The sequence below is a fragment of the Chlamydotis macqueenii genome, chromosome 20 (assembly GCF_036417535.1).
Source record: "Chlamydotis macqueenii isolate bChlMac1 chromosome 20, bChlMac1.mat, whole genome shotgun sequence".
Lineage (NCBI taxonomy): Eukaryota > Metazoa > Chordata > Aves > Otidiformes > Otididae > Chlamydotis > Chlamydotis macqueenii.
In genome coordinates this window covers 1,064,255-1,080,000 of record NC_141575.1, presented here as the reverse complement: position 1 = coordinate 1,080,000, position 15,746 = coordinate 1,064,255, and the positions used below count along the sequence as shown (strand labels likewise).

General features: G+C 39.9%; 1 protein-coding gene across 9 annotated transcripts in view; it reads right to left on the bottom strand.

Moving 5' to 3' along the window:
• The window catches only part of MAPKAP1 (MAPK associated protein 1), a 105,146-nt gene that overhangs the window by 76,741 nt on the left and 12,659 nt on the right, over window positions 1-15,746 (bottom strand). For 4 of the 9 annotated variants that reach the window (XM_086763448.1, XM_086763450.1, XM_086763449.1 and 1 more), the window contains exons 3-4: window positions 13,501-13,590; window positions 8,485-8,633 (exon numbers count right to left, since the gene is read on the bottom strand). The exons of 1 other annotated variant lie outside the window; for it this stretch is intronic. In XM_086763448.1, the coding sequence (XP_086619574.1) occupies window positions 8,485-8,633; window positions 13,501-13,590 (239 nt within the window). Of the gene's footprint in view, window positions 1-8,484; window positions 8,634-13,258; window positions 13,276-13,500; window positions 13,611-15,746 lie in introns of those variants that run through there. 4 more of the 9 variants (XM_086763453.1, XM_086763455.1, XM_086763456.1 and 1 more) reach the window with 3 other exon arrangements.

Below are 15,746 nucleotides of genomic sequence, written 5' to 3'. Positions count from 1 at the left end.
ATATTGACAAGGCTCAAACATTACGTAGTTGTATTTACTATTTTTACATTTTGAGTAAAGATATTGTGGTGGCCTTTATTTTATTAGACCAGTAATAACCTTTAATAACCCCTATTTATTATTACTCACAGTAAGGAAACAAAAGGCAGGCATCGCAGTCCTCTTTTAAAAGCAGAATTTTAAAAAGCTGTTTAAACTATTTTCACACCTCATCTCAGTAAAACCAGACACGACTGATGAAAGTTTTATCCCATACAGTTACAGTTCTGGCATTTACGATGTCATTTTCGGCACAGCAAGGTATAATCACTTTCTGAGATGCAAATATGGGAATTCCTATGGAAATACAAAAGTAGTAGAGAGATGAGCACTGATATCAGAGTATCCCATTGTCGTGGTTTTGTTTAGTAGGAGGGGGCCTAAGGTGGCAGCTTCTGTAGGAAACTGCTAGAAGTCGCTCCCCTTTATTCAGGGGACTCGGCCGGGCCTAGGGTGGACCCGCTGCTGGCCAAGGCCGAGCCGATTGGTAGCAGAATGTCTCGTGATAACGCCTCTGCGATAACGTATTTAAGAATGGGAAAACAGAAAAAAAAAAGACAGAGGAGAGAAGATGTGAAGAAGCTGAGCGGGGGCAGAGGCGCAGAGGGGGAGGCACAGGCCTCATGGGCCTTGCAGGCCTCACCCTCTGGCCTCTCGCCAGGCAGCCGATTGGGCCCGACTCAGCCCAGCCCGGCTGCAAGAAGTGGAAAGGAGATGAGAAGTGAATAAGATGTAAAAAAGATCCTGAGAGACATCTACCAGCCTGTTGTGAGGAACGGCTGCAGACGCCAAGGTCAGTTCAGAAGGAGGGGGAGGAGTAATGCGGCTCCTGGCCAAGATTCCTCTGCAACTCGTGGTGACGACCATGGTGGAGCAGGTTGTCCCCCTGCAGCCCATGGAGGTCCACGGAGGGGCAGAGATCCACTTGGAGCCCGTGAAGGACCCCGTACCGGGGGAGGTGGATGCCTGAAGGCAGCTGTGGCCCGTGGAGGGCCCGCTGGGACAGCTGTTCTGAAGGGACTGCACCCGTGGAAGAGATGACCCACGCCGGAGCAGTTCCACGAAGGACTGTGGCCTGTGGGTGGGACCCCACAACACAGTAGGGGAGGAATGCGAGGAGTTCTTCCCCCGACCATGAAGCAGCGGCATGAAACAACATGTGATGAACTGACCACAACCCCCATTCCCTCTTCCCCCCTGTGCCGCTCGGGAGGGGAAGGTAGTAGAGATAATGTTAAGCTTGGGAAGAGGGAGGGGTGGAGGGAGGTTATCTTGTTCTCTGTCTCATTATCCTGCTGTTTGTAGTAATAAATGAATAGTTTTCCCCAAGTCGAGTCTGTTTTGCCCATGACGGTAACTTTAAGGATTTCTCCCTATCCTTATCTCAAACCTTGAGCCGTTTTTCCTTATATTTTCTCTCCCTGTTCTCTCGGAGTGTGGGGGGAGCGAGAGAGAGACTGCGTAGTCTGGTCCGATCGGGGCTGAACTACGACACCCATACTCTTCCTGAAATAGTATTGATGTAGCCCTAGAAATGCAGTATAGTATCTTTGACAAAAACATGCTGCTTCTTTCTCCATAATCCAGGATCATTCCAGTGGAAGGGAAAACCCCAGAAAACCACAGAACTGGAAAGCACAATTTAAAATCTTATTCTCGTACTATGTAAAGGTCCTTCGCATTAAAGAAAGTAGTGAAATTTTATCACAGCTATTGCTATTCATAAATCTTATATCTATTTTAATTCAATCTGGTCCTAGCCTCCGAGATGCTGCACCACAATTTGATTACTGCAACCATACTTTTTAACTGCTGTCAGAAGGAGACAGTGCCTTATATAAACATCTGCCAGAACACATGCCTGCCTTCTATAGCACCAGCTTTAAATCATACTGCGGTGATGAATCTTTATCTGACGCTAATACTTTTTAACTTCATAAGGACAATTAAAATGAATTGTAGCTAAATGCACACATAACAAATCAATTTAATTCTTTGTTACATAGTACCATACTTTGCAGATCTTCAAAATTTACTTTCAAATATCATCTTATTCAGAGTTTAAGTGTACCAGAAGTGTGGCAGTACTGATAAAACATTCCCAACACGGGAATGCCAAAGAGCAGAGGGTTCACAAAGCAATGGAGTCCTTTGGAAAGCACTATCCGAACAGGACCATTGTCTCATTTCAGTGAGTTCAAAGACTGCAACTAGCCAGGAACAAAACCAGACCCAGTTTCAATATAGCATCTCCTCTGTAAGACAGGAACGCGGTCTAGTAAGGGCACCTACAATCACCAGCAACAAAAGACACAGACGCACGAACAGAAAAGGGAGAAGTGAATTGAATGTGCCCTCAAGCCAAAGTTAATCAAACCACATCCACATTAATTTAATCTGCATAAGGCCAGAAAAATATTTTTAAATGCAAGTGAGATGCCTGGAACTGTGAGATAAAATTCAGGTCCCCAAACAGAGATGACAGTGCAACACTGCCATTCAGCTTTCTTATCTGCCACCCCAGGCTACAGTTTGGGCTAGAGGGGTGGCTACAGAATTTCTGCTTTGTTTTTTCACATGCAGGTGAACACACTGCTGGCAGGCAGCGCCGTACACACACGGCCGTCCCCGCCGCACCTACGCAAAGCGGTTTCTTCAAGTGACGGTTCCCACCACAGAATTCATAAGTTTCCTGTCTGGGCTTCCAGTTACTCAAAATACGTGTTTGGCCACCATTACGAGATGCTTTCTTACCTCACTGTAAATGGCTTTTCTGTATAAAATAACAACACACATTCTGAAGTATTTAAATTAAGCAACAGTCAAGCTTAATATATTTTAATCACTGTATGGAAACCCACGATCTGCTGCGCTACAACCTCCATTACAGTATTTACCTGGTCCCTCTGTGCAGGGCTTCTCCCACCCAGCAAAACCCACCAGGTCCACAGGGGCAGAGGAAACAGCTAAGCGCACTGATTGCGCATCAAAACCCTTACAGCTTTGACACGGTGGGGGGTTGCTGGACACCAAAGGGAAAGTACGATACCATTACATGTTTCTGGCACTTATTTTAGAGGTCGTAAGCAGCGCAGTGTGGATTTGAACCAGTCTGAGCAAGAAGAGGCAGCCTGTGTTTCTAAAATCCTGTTCTGAGGCTGTTCGTTCCCCCGGCGTCCCTTTTCGAACGCTGTCCTCCACTGCAAAGCCACTGCTCGGGAAGCGCGCTGACCATGCCAAAATGCCGGCGCAGGCCGCGAGGGCAGGGCCTGGCGCGGCACCAGGGGCCAAAGGCCCGAAGCGGAGCTGGGAACAGCGCCTGCCGCGGCTCCCCTCGGGCGAGCCCAGGCGCCTCCCAAGAGGTGGTTCCCCAGCAAAATGAAACAAATGAAATGCAAACAAAAGCCAAGGCAAAGGACTGTTTCCATTTCAGCAAAACAGAAATATCTTCCTCCTGGGGCCAGGTCGGGCTGTGGCTGGCAGGAGCGGGGCGCGGCTGGTCTCTCCCGGCGCGGGGGCTGCAGCAGGGCTCAGCACCAGGCTCTGCCCCAGCGCGGCATGGCTTCCTTGACGCGTTGGCTCTTGGGACAGCCACAGCAGAAGGTTTCCCAATCTAAATACTGACCCTGCATTTTTATAACACTATGTTAACATACCTTATACAACAAACAACACTATAAACATCCTTATTTCAACCATTTTCGTACAGTGCAGGTAGCACGTAAACCACTAAAACTGGCAGAATAAGCAAATGCCTTAACAAACCCTCTGCAAACTTATTTAGGATTCAGATGAAGACCATTCCACTCAGCTTAGGGGCAAAACATTTAAATAAAAAAACGTGCATTTTTTCACACTGAGATTTTAATCCTGGATTAATTATTTTAGACATTTTCCATATTAATTAAAGCAGTATTGCTTCTTGCTTAAGTTCTTTATCTACTTTCTTTGAGTAAAGCTATTTAATACTGGAGATTGTGGAAAACATTTGTTCATGATTACCCAGACACCAAGTCAAACAAGACTGAAACAAGAGCAGCATGCAAAAATGTATTTAAGGACTATCATCCCAAAATGCTGCTAAAAGCTATTAACCAGTACGTGTTAATTGCCACAGCATTCATATTAATTTTCACTTCAGGCCCGACATTGTGGAATATTTCCCTTGATACATTTTAAACAAAGTTTAATTTAAGGAACTGCTTCTATCAACACTTATGAAAATTAACAGCCAAGCAATTAGCACTCATGAATTATCTCTTCCTCCACGCTTTCCACAGCATCATTTTAAAAACAGTTGCTACAAGAGAAATTGGTGGTTTTTAACCCATTACCAAAATTAGCCACAAGAAACCCTGTAACACTATACAGAGGTATCACTCCATGCAATAGGATTTTTAGCATCCGTCCAGCCAAAAATCACGTTGATCTATTTTTAGTTAAATTACCTCCAGTAGTCAAGTAAACCCACAAAATCTCTAAGATCAGAAAAGCTAAACTTCCTTAAATCTTCATTTTCAACTAGTAGTCATGAAAATAGAAATAAAAATATCCTGAGAAAACTCTAGTCTGCATGCAGGAAAGGGTTGTGGCCTTGTAACTCAAGTTTATTCTAGAGGAATGATCCCTTCCCTGCGTTTTGATTGTGGTTTTCCAACTTTTGGCTTTGACTATTTTGCGCATCTTTAGCATCTCTTTCTGAGTGTCCTGAAACACTTCCGTGTTTGCTGACATTCTTCGAGGGATGCAGGAGCAGCCATTTGGTGGGAGACGTGTCAGTTCAATTTTTGACAAGACACTTCCGCGATTAAAATTTCTTGGTAGAGAATCTGGTAGAAAAATGGATGTGGATGCTTTCAAGGGGAACTGTAAACAGAGGCCTTAGGAGTCACTCATTCACTATGCGGTTCCTACAAAGCTGAATATTTTATTCCAGTACGATTTTCCTTTATTCCAGTAACTAAATACATCTTTGCTTACTAGTGGGAATGGTCCTGCAGCTGAATAGGTTTGACACTAACACCATAATAAATCACCATCCTTTCAGATTAATACCTCAGAGAAAACTCATCACCATGCCTTCTAGCAACTCAGGCGAGTTACACTTGTGCTTTGAAAAGAACCATTCTGAATGGAAAGGTAACACATGCTTTTAAAACAATTAATGAAAGCAGGCAGGTAACGTGCAGGTAAACTGAACCCTGTGCATCTGAGAGCCATGAGCCATCACAACACTCGTGCTTCCTTTCTGATACCTGGCTATGGCTTTCAAATCTGCTCAGGGCCGGTCTTATTTTCCCAACCTTATTAGCAGTTGGCAAGTTGGAACAATAACCCATCAACATTTTATTTTTCAAATTCTGTAAACAGAAATATACCTGAAATTATCCATAAAATAGATGATAATTTAATTTGCATCTAGATAAAGGAAATCAATTTGCACCAATTTCTTAAACCTTCAAGTAATTTTCTATACAAATGACAACCAAAGCAGTTATAAATAACTACAGGTCTCTTTTCATACAATACTCTTAGTGAGAGTTTTCAAGCTTTATTAATCAAGATGTAAAACTCACATGATCTACAAACCATGCAGACGGATGCAGGCATTAGGTTTACTTTAACTATTTCAAGGAAAAACTTGAAGACACAGCCAAGAGTAGTTATTGTGTGTGTGTCTTTAGTTCAGAGCTGAAGTTTTACAGTGTACGCGACAGCCACAGCTCTGTCCTGTCTATCTGTGGAGCAGGAATCACCGGAACTCTTGAGCCGGTTAGAATGCTTCCATTGTAGTTGGGTTTCACAAGCCATATTCTCTACTATTTTGATAATTAATGAACCGATCAGAACAAGAAGAAATTAGAGTGCTTTAAAATTTTATTATTTCATAAAATTGCAGACGTGGTTATGAAAAGGACACTAAATCTGGCAGAAAACACCTGCAATACGGAAGCATTTTAATAAATTTGCTTGCTTGATATTACGGCATACAATGTTTTCTTATTTTCAACGGATCGGTTTAAAACAATACATCAAATGGAGGGATGGGGCGGGCAGGACCCTGAAGAGAACGTTTTATTTGATTTAAGGTCAGCTAGGGAGTTGAATTAGCGGTAAGTTAAAACCCTTCCGAAAGCAGCTAAGATGAGTACGCACAGGAACAAAGAGCTTCCACAGAGGAGGTAAAGCTTTCCTCATGCCTTGCCCGCGAGCCACAAAACGTGTGCTATTCAACAAGCTGCAAATCTGTGTTACTAAACTCACATTATATATATAAAAACCAAAGGCCTAGTTAGAATCTTAAAGATTTCAGAGCCACTGTGATCCCTTGAGTAAATACGTAATTAAGTAGGGGTTTTTTAAGACATGTTTAATTAGGCCCCTAGCCCCTCCTCATCCCCCCTGCCTCTCCCCAATTATGTACCATTTCCCCAAGAGATATGTGGCTCTGTTAATTATGTAAATAAATCATGCACTATTCTCTGAAAGCATTGTATTTATCTGAAAAATACTGCTCATCTCTTACCAATAAAAATAAATATGAGACCTATGGTATTTCATTTGAAATGTTAAAAAGCTAGATGGTTTTTGATTTTACATTACTGTCTGAAAATACAACAAAACCGAATTAAGGAAAATAACTCATTACTGAACTATGTTTCTTCTATATCTCAGATGGTCAAGCAAATATTTCAAAAAATAGATCATATATACAGAAGCATAGAAAATAAATTTTATAAGCGTACTACTGACAAACTTACCAGAGTAACACAAACAATGCTGTTAAAATTAATATAGTGAGATTATACTCTAACAAAATTCCAGTTCAGTTATTTTAGAGAGTTAAAAATGTATTTTGATTTCCAGATCACAATTGAGCTGATCCGTATCATACCCTACAAATCATGATTGAGTACCATTGAGGTATTTCATTAATATTGCAAACCATTATGTACAGCACAAGTTCCTTCAAATGGACCAAACGCCCACTAAATGCACCAGGCCTCTACACATGAAAAATAAAGTGTTCATTACAGTCAACCATAATTCCTATTAATACAGAAAAAGCAGGTTGGATTATCAAAGTGGGAAGGAAATGTGCACAAGTTCCTCAAGCTTCTGAGAAAAATACCAGCAGGTAACCCAAATCATGCTCAAGTATTAATACAAGACTGGGACACCGCGAATCACAATAAATTTCTCTTAAAAAGAAGTATTCTGTACGTGACTTGGAAGTACATTTAAATGTTTGCCAAACTGAAATTTCATGACATTAGAACAGCAAGCTTTGAGCCTGAGAAAAAAGGCATCTTAGTGTTGTCAGCACTGCAGTACTGCTGTCATTTATCACTGCGGCCAGAAATTTTGCAAAGCTGAGTTACCAGTAGTTACTACATACCAGTAAGCACAAAATAACAACAGAGGCAGCTTTTGCTACGTGACCTCATAGTTTAAAAGTGACCATTTCACAAATATTCTAAATACTTCCAGATATGCTAGTGGAATTACATATCTGACTTTCCACTTTAAGAATACTTAACAGAATATTGAATTCTTCCATCACAATGGTAATGAAGCTCAAACTTCATACTCCCACAGGAGACTCCACAAACAAATCCAGCAGAAAACAGATCTGTGCAGTATTTATAATTGTTTTGGAACAATATGACACTGATCCATCGCACCAATGTTTACATTTCAGTTTCTACAGTTTATGACAGAGAAAAATATTTGACAATACCGAGTAACTAAACTGCACGCAAGGAAAGACAGTGATCCACAGTTCTGAGTAATATCAATTGCAAGCTCTTGAGATGAACGTACATAAGGAATGAACTTGACCTACCAGGTTTGTAGTGAACCTCCTCCACGTACCACATGAGTACTTGCGCAGAACTGCATTGTTTAATCCTTTTTTTCCCCCAGATTTTGAGCTATTGATGCTTCAGTTTTCCACCCTCAAAAAGAGAGTGGCTTTTCCCACTCTCATTGGAGCATTTTGAGGATAAAGACAGCATAAATCATGGAATATTCCGCAAGGGCTGTGATGTGGCTAGACAGAATAGATCGCTTTTTTAAATGCCAAATAACCAATCATTTATACAAAGGGTCTCACCATCAACTCTGTAGAGACACGTCCTAGCACACAGCCACATTATATATTTGCCTAACTAACCAGCTGGAGAAGAACACAGCAAGGTAATGTATGTCTAAGGGTAAGGCAGAATGCCGAAATTAAAATGAAAGGTTCTACTGAACCTGGAACCATTATATTTCAGACTAAGGGAAGCATGTTTCTAGATAACCACTTTAAAATAACTGATGTCCTACTCTAAAGTCTAACGAAAGGTTGAACAAGTGTGTGCACATGAGAACTGCCTAAGGCCTATCGTCTTCAGGCCAGGGACCACCTGGGTATGAGAGAAAAACAGCTGGGCCACTTACCTTGCCGTCAAATTTTGAGTACTCATTGAAGGGGTTATTCAGCTGCAGCGGACACTGTTCAAGTCGCACAGACAGTATTGACTGCTTCCCAGAACATGGAGATTTTACTCTGAAATTCTTTTTTTCAAATAGTGAGCTCAGCTCCTCTGCTGTAGATCAGAAAAGAGATGAGAGCAGTTGTACTAGGAGATGTACAGAGGGTACTGTTTACCACAGAAAGATAACGTAAGAAGGAGAAGAAAATCAAATGTATAAACCAACAAACGCTTTAGCGGGGCAGAATCTACCACCACTCTTTCATAGCCCAAAGCTATGAAACCATAAAAAGTCTGGATGATGCTACCGCTTAGGTTGAGGAAAAGATTAATTTTTCCCATATAGAGAATGGAACTGATCAGTAGAGGATCCACTTGAGTCAGGATAAAAATCAAGATTCAAAGAAAAAAAAAAATAAATAAAAATCACACATTCCTGGTCTTTCTGCTTGCCTACCTTTTTCTAAATGAACAGTAAATGCTATGCAAACCAACTGTTGACACATCTACAATACAGCACGCGAAGCATTTCAAACCGAGGTGGCGACACATGACACTGCACTGTAGTACAGGACAGTGCTACACTACCCCACCACTGCACCGTAACGTCGCCATGCCGCCAGCAGGCTTGGGACTACATCTGATCCAAAAGAATAATTTCTTTGGATTTTACTTCTCACGGTAGACTGGATATGGTTTCCTCTCAAAAAAATGCCAAACTTGAAAACACCATTCCAGATAAACAGTCTGGAGAATTTAAAAAAAAAAAAAAAAAAAAAAAAGCTTTCTAAAAACTCAAGGTGATAAGAGTTAGTGAGTTCTTTGTGTGCTCTGTGAAGGCTGATAAAAGACTAGCAAGCAGCTCTTTTTATCTTTTTATATGAAGAGACTGCATAGTTGAATTTCCAGCAAGTTTAACTCAAAATTTACAGACATACTTAAAAAAAAATTAAAAATGAGGGCTTCATATGTTACAAGGACAGTACAGAATCAGGACAGAGCCTGGGGTGCTTTAGCATATCAGTACCAACGGGTCTCATCTGCAAGAAACTGTGAGTGAATCTGGACAAGTTTTTCCCACATCTGCTCTAGGAACCAAGCGCCCCCAAACTCCATCAATCACTACCCGAGAACCAGCACCAGCTCTCCCAGACCAGCTCCGCTCCGCGTTCCTACAGTCGGGTTCTCTCGCCTCTCAAAGATTTACATGTTACTTCTCCAGGGAAATGAAACTGCTCCTGAGGCGGAATGACTGGGGACTTGATCTGCAAGGAGTTGGTTAATTTCTTAAAACGTGAAATTAAAACTTCTCAAATTATAACTAGTCAAAAGCTCAGTTTATTTTTATCAGCAGATTGCCTGAAAATTCAGACAGTTGGCAAAAGTGCTAAATACTGGCACTAAGACAGTCTTGTGAGAGGCTGCAATTAACCAAAAAAGCCTGATTAAATCCTTTTAAAATGTGGCAACTTAGACTCTATTAGGCATTCTGTTTTCTGTAACAAGCTTATATCTGGGGTTTTTTTGTGGGTTTGTTTTGTTTTTTTTTTTTTTTTAAAATCTCAATTACAATTATGCTAGAGTATTACTCTTACCTGGTATTTCTTGGGCATTTGGAAAGTACTTTGTATCCTGGAATTCAATCTAAAGGTTTTATCGGTTCAAGTGCAAAAGCAAGTCTTTTATCTTCAAGTTTTGTCTCTAGGGAAACGTCAAGGTGATTTGTTTATAGTTTCCTTTGTTGGGATGTGCAAAAAGAGGATCTCAGGAATTCTTCTGCATTCATTAGTGCAACATCTGTTTTGCTTTGAGTTTTGCATAGCTTTTACTGAAGTCAAATATCTCACATAATTGAAGAGGTTAAATAACAGTAACTGCAATGAGACTGTAAATTCAGCTGGCTCAGAGTTTTCCTTTTCCAGCAAAATTCATAATTTCAAAAAATTCAACTAATTTAGGAAAATGAATCCAAAACCTTCTAAAGATTTGTGCAAAAAGCTAGAAAAAGATAGATCTTGCATTAAGCATTTTGTCAAATAATTCCTGATAGACTCAGGCTGTGACAGCTCCAATTAAAAATCTTGAAAAGATATTATAAATTCTCAAAGTTCAAGGGAAAAAAAAAAAATCTCATGTTCTTACATTAAATTAGCTTTAATAGTTTTAATTAAGAATTAAAAATTATACAAAGTTTTGCTATTAGTCTATATTACATGTATTTTTCTCCTTTTGTGGTTTTGTTAGCTGTATGAGCTATTCAATACAGGCTGAATGGGAGGCTTTGGAAAGATTCCCTCGATAAATTGCTAATTTACATTTTATATGCTCTGAAATGAATGAAGGTAAGATGTAAATGCAATGCATTATTTCTTGCTTTAATCTAAAAACACCTAGTATTGTATAAGAAGGAGTAACCTTTTGTACATATATCCATATTTGGTTTGTAGGACCCACATAATCTGATCTCTACGCTGCACAAAGCTGAAATGCTCTTTCCATTTTCCAAAAAGAGCCGACGTACAGAAAGGTGATGCGAACTGGTGGCACAACAGGACAAAAACCCCAGACCTGCACTGAGTTGCACTTCCAGTCAGGCAGCTGCCCCTGAAGCAGCTTCATATTTGTTAATCCCCAAACCAACTCCAAACGCATGGAGATTTTCTTTTTCAAGTCCATACACTACAAGCACCTTATCTTTCAAACTCATTCCTGACAACGCAAACAGCTTGTCTCACTACAGTGGATAAACAGATGATGTGTAGAAAATATTCTTTTTTTTTTTTCCCCCCTCATTGCCATACACAAAATAACTCGTCTCTCACTTCCCTTTATCCTGGCTAGTGTACTTCAATTTCTGTACACATAATTAAAAACGGGAATCACAAAAGAATACTCAATTGCCAGATGCCTCAAATGATGACTACTTATCTGCCTGCAAGACAGCAGAAACGCTCACAGAGTTTCTCTGTAGTAAGGCATCTCTCTGGAGGTGGTGCCAGCGGACTCTAACAAAACACCACCTTTCCAGCGTCCTTCTCCTCTGCATGGTGTCAACCACAGGCTCAGCTTTGTCCAAGGCTCAGATAAACACAGTCAGAAGGCAGCAGTCAAATTCCCCCCATCTGAGAAGAGCTATTTCTGTTGTTGCTGCTTTCATACATCTTTTCCAGTAATGCTAAGCTCAAGGAACAGAGCACAGTCTCACAGACCCAGGTGGCGGAGGAAGCTGCAGTGGGTACCCTTCGGGGCTCCTGTTTTTCCTGGCCTCTTCCTACTCTGCTGTTCTTCATGCAAATAGGGGAGAAGCACACAGAATCCCAGTGACTAAGCAGAAGGACAATTAGCTCTGCCAACAGAGAGATACTGAGTGCTTTGAGTTTTCATGTCACTTACTTATTTTTTATTTAATTTGTCCTGCAGCAGGGAGGGACTAATCCATTCAGCTGCAACACCAGCTCATTCTTGCAGAGGGGGACACCTCTGACGCTGCTGGGTGACAGATTATGTCCATCTTCAGGGCAGCACACAAAAGGAACTAAATGTCATGGTGGAGCCCACATGAATAACAAACCACAAAGAGCACAGACCCAGCAGGAAACTGCAGTCTGGGTGCAATTCAGTGTAAAGAGATAGCAAGCAGTATACAGTCAGGGATAAAGAAGAAAAAAGAGAATTGCATCATCATTGGTCAAATGCTATAAAATATTGAGCCAAGAGAGCTGGAGGTTATGGTACATTAAACTTGAAAACCTACAACTCTGCTTACAGAAGTAGAAAAGCAAAAACATTTTAGAATGCATTAATAGAGGTATCAAACACAGCTGAACGCTGTACCAAGGATTAGTGCAACCGTGCTGCTCATGTGAGCAGCTTTGCTCGCTCTTCTAAAAATAAATAAATAAATAGAGTTAGAGAAGGTTCTGCAGATGGCAGGCAGGAAGATACAAGGATTTAGGGGAGAAAAAAAATAAAATAAAAGAAGAGATCATACAGGGACATCAAGATACACACACTTCTTTTGAAAGAGGTAGGCGTAACACCCCATACAATGGTTTCAGTGTGCGTCAAATACAGCAGGAAGAGATACTAGCTTGAGCTGTAAAATGAGAGAATTGAGATAGATTTCTCATTTCATATATTACAATTTAAACTACGTAGAACATCCAGTCACAAATACTTAACAACAAAATGATAATTTTTAAAAAAGCCTATTTTTTTGAGAAATGAGTGATACTAGTTTTTCCGAGGAAAGGCTAGATAAGCTAAGGCAGCATTTATTATGTTTTCATTTAAGTAGATGATATATACACATTATTTCCTAAAATTCTGCCCTTATCTAGAAAAGTAACCACAAAAATATTCTACAAAAGTAATCTCCATGATTCTATAAAAGCAACCTCTGAAAACGTTCATCACATCTGGTACACCAACTGCCACTGGAAATAACCAGAAAGCTGTAAGTCACACAGCGACAACGACCCTGCATTTGGCTTGCAGGCACCTGCCAGTCACCTATACACACAGCAAAGGCAGGTCCTGCTCCTTACACACCCCACCAGAACGCACGAGCTTTACTGTCCCCGTTTCCTGCTCACTGAAACGGTGAGCCTTAGAAGACAATGATGCTACAGGATGACAGAATACACGAACATTGTATTAGTATCTTATACTGCAAAAAATAAAGCAGCCACTCTAGTTAGCTCAGACCAACAAACTAGCTTTTAAACGTTTTTCCTTACGCTGCCTTTATGAACAAGGCAGAAGGCCCCAGGCACAGCTGAAAACACACGAGGCGCCCGTGGCACGGCGTCCCCCGGGCAATGAACCGTGGGAGACACCGACCTGGGAAAGGAAGGTGAATACAGGAACGAGCACTTCCTCTGTGCTCTGAAAGCCTATGTGAAAGTTACAAACTGAAAATGTTGTAACCATAAAACCAGAAATAAAAACAGTAGGAAAAGAGAAGATCTTTTCTTTTTACCTGAGTAAGAAGTATTTCTGTCTTTCCACTGAACATTTTTGCATTTTATTTGATTTTGTCTCTCTTTCCGCAGACGTTCTAGTCTCTGAGCTTGAAAAGAAATATTATAACTATAAGTTTGTCAATGAAAGTTTACTATAAACAAAGACATAATTAACTACCTTTATATGAATAAAGATGTTTTATACTGCATATGTAGGGGAAAAAGTCATAAAATTTTAAAGGTGGCACCCCTGAAAAGCAAATACCAACAAAAACATGAAAATGTTCTTGATTTATAATTGAAATTAGAAGATATAAAACATTAATAGAGATCATAAAGATAGTATTAACATGGAAGAGAATAATAAAATGTGAAAACTTCTGTGATTAATATGACATTTCATTATATAAATCATTAATAACGGTCTTAAAGGAATTTTAATGCACAAATGAACTGAAGTGAATATTACATTACAGGAATAAAATTACTGTTATGAATTACTCTACCCGTTTCAAAAATTAAAGATAAATGAACTCAGACTAGACTATTAAAGTTTTAAATATAAAATCCTTTATCTAAAAATCATGAAAATTATAAAATGTCAAAGCTATATAAATTAGCGTAGCTTTTTCTTCAGTGTGCTGAAACAGTTTATAGGTAGTAAAATAAATGATTTGTATCTTCACAACATTAGTCACATCTTAAAATGAATATAATATTTCTTTACATATATTTTGACTTCATCTTCAAAATACGGTTTGAAAAAAGCCTCAAATAGTCACTGCACCAAAGAATTTACAGGCCAGGGTTCCAGATTAATACCTTAAATTATCTCTGTGTTAACAGCAAGGTGTCTCTCAGGAAAGGGTCAGCTGACCCTGGTAGAAGCTACCCAGGACAACGACCACGAGAAATAACTGATGTTGTGAAGTGTCCACTCAAAATAAGAAAGCAGATTAGACTGGGAAGTAGGACTAATAATGTTAATGACTGAAAGAAACAATTTGCTGGATATATTAGCAATTTTGATGTATTGAGATCATTCATTAACTAAAATAGGTTTGTAGAAGAGATTCTAAAATGCTAAATTACTCTGACAATTTTTAGACAAAATTTGAGTTCCCTGAGCCATTTCACCAATTAAAAAAAAAAGTTAGAAAATATTTTCTATCCCTCTTATTAATACTCTTTTATATTTAGTCTTTGAACCAAATTGTGGACACAGAAGTGAATTTTTTTTCCCCCACAAAAACCTGGGAACTGATTAAAAAAAAAAAAAAAAAAATCCTTTGAGGTTTAACAGTTGTAACAAACAGTTTAAGGTACAAACACAAACAGGGATGTTGATGTCTATTTCCCATTTAAGTCAACATGAGGTTAGTGCCTAAATACCCGGATGTATCTGCTCTTAATGAAATAAGAGAAGATGTATCCCCGCTTATAAGTTTAAATATTGGGTAAAATATTATTGCAGTGTAGATATTTTATTTTGAAAGACAAAACTTTTGTTTTTGCAATTACTGTCCAGACTGCTGCTAAAAATTATCTTCCAAAACCCTTCCTTCCCAAATGGGCCATAAAAAAATATCTGTTAGATTCATACGTAAACAATGGATAAAGCAAAAAACGTAGACTAGAAATGAGAATAATGCATGTTTTATCCTATTTGGTATTCTCACCCCTTGTCAAAACCAACGTACTGAAGCACAATCATTGTCCTCACTAACTCCATCTCCAGCTGAATCACAAGGGTTCATTTACTGTGGGACTGCATTATAGCAACTCCAAATTAGATGGAATTATCAGTACCTATTAGAAGTCTGAATTATTTAAGGTTCATTCCCACTAGAAGCATGTTAGTTTGAAAGCTTTCTGTGTGAAAAATGTCACTGACCAAATGTAGCTCTTGTTTCATTAACTATTAGCAACTAGATGAGCCTTTGTTTCCAGTCCCGAGGACTGGGGGAATTTGCTGCTTTCCCACACACCCGACACCCTACACAGGCCTGGCTCCACTTCAGTTTTTTACCCGCTCTGGACAGAGCAGAAAGAAGGCAGTGAGGAGATGGAGCCCAGAGCCAAAGACCACCTCTGATCCACCCAGGTCCTCTAGAAAAGGAGGAAGAACTCCGTGGCAGATGATCCCCGTGTTCTCCCCAGACATGACATGCAATACCCTAACGTGTCTCACCCACCCCACAGCCCTTTCGAGAATGAGGGGATAACTTTGGTACTAGAATGCACATAGAATTCACTTCCACAT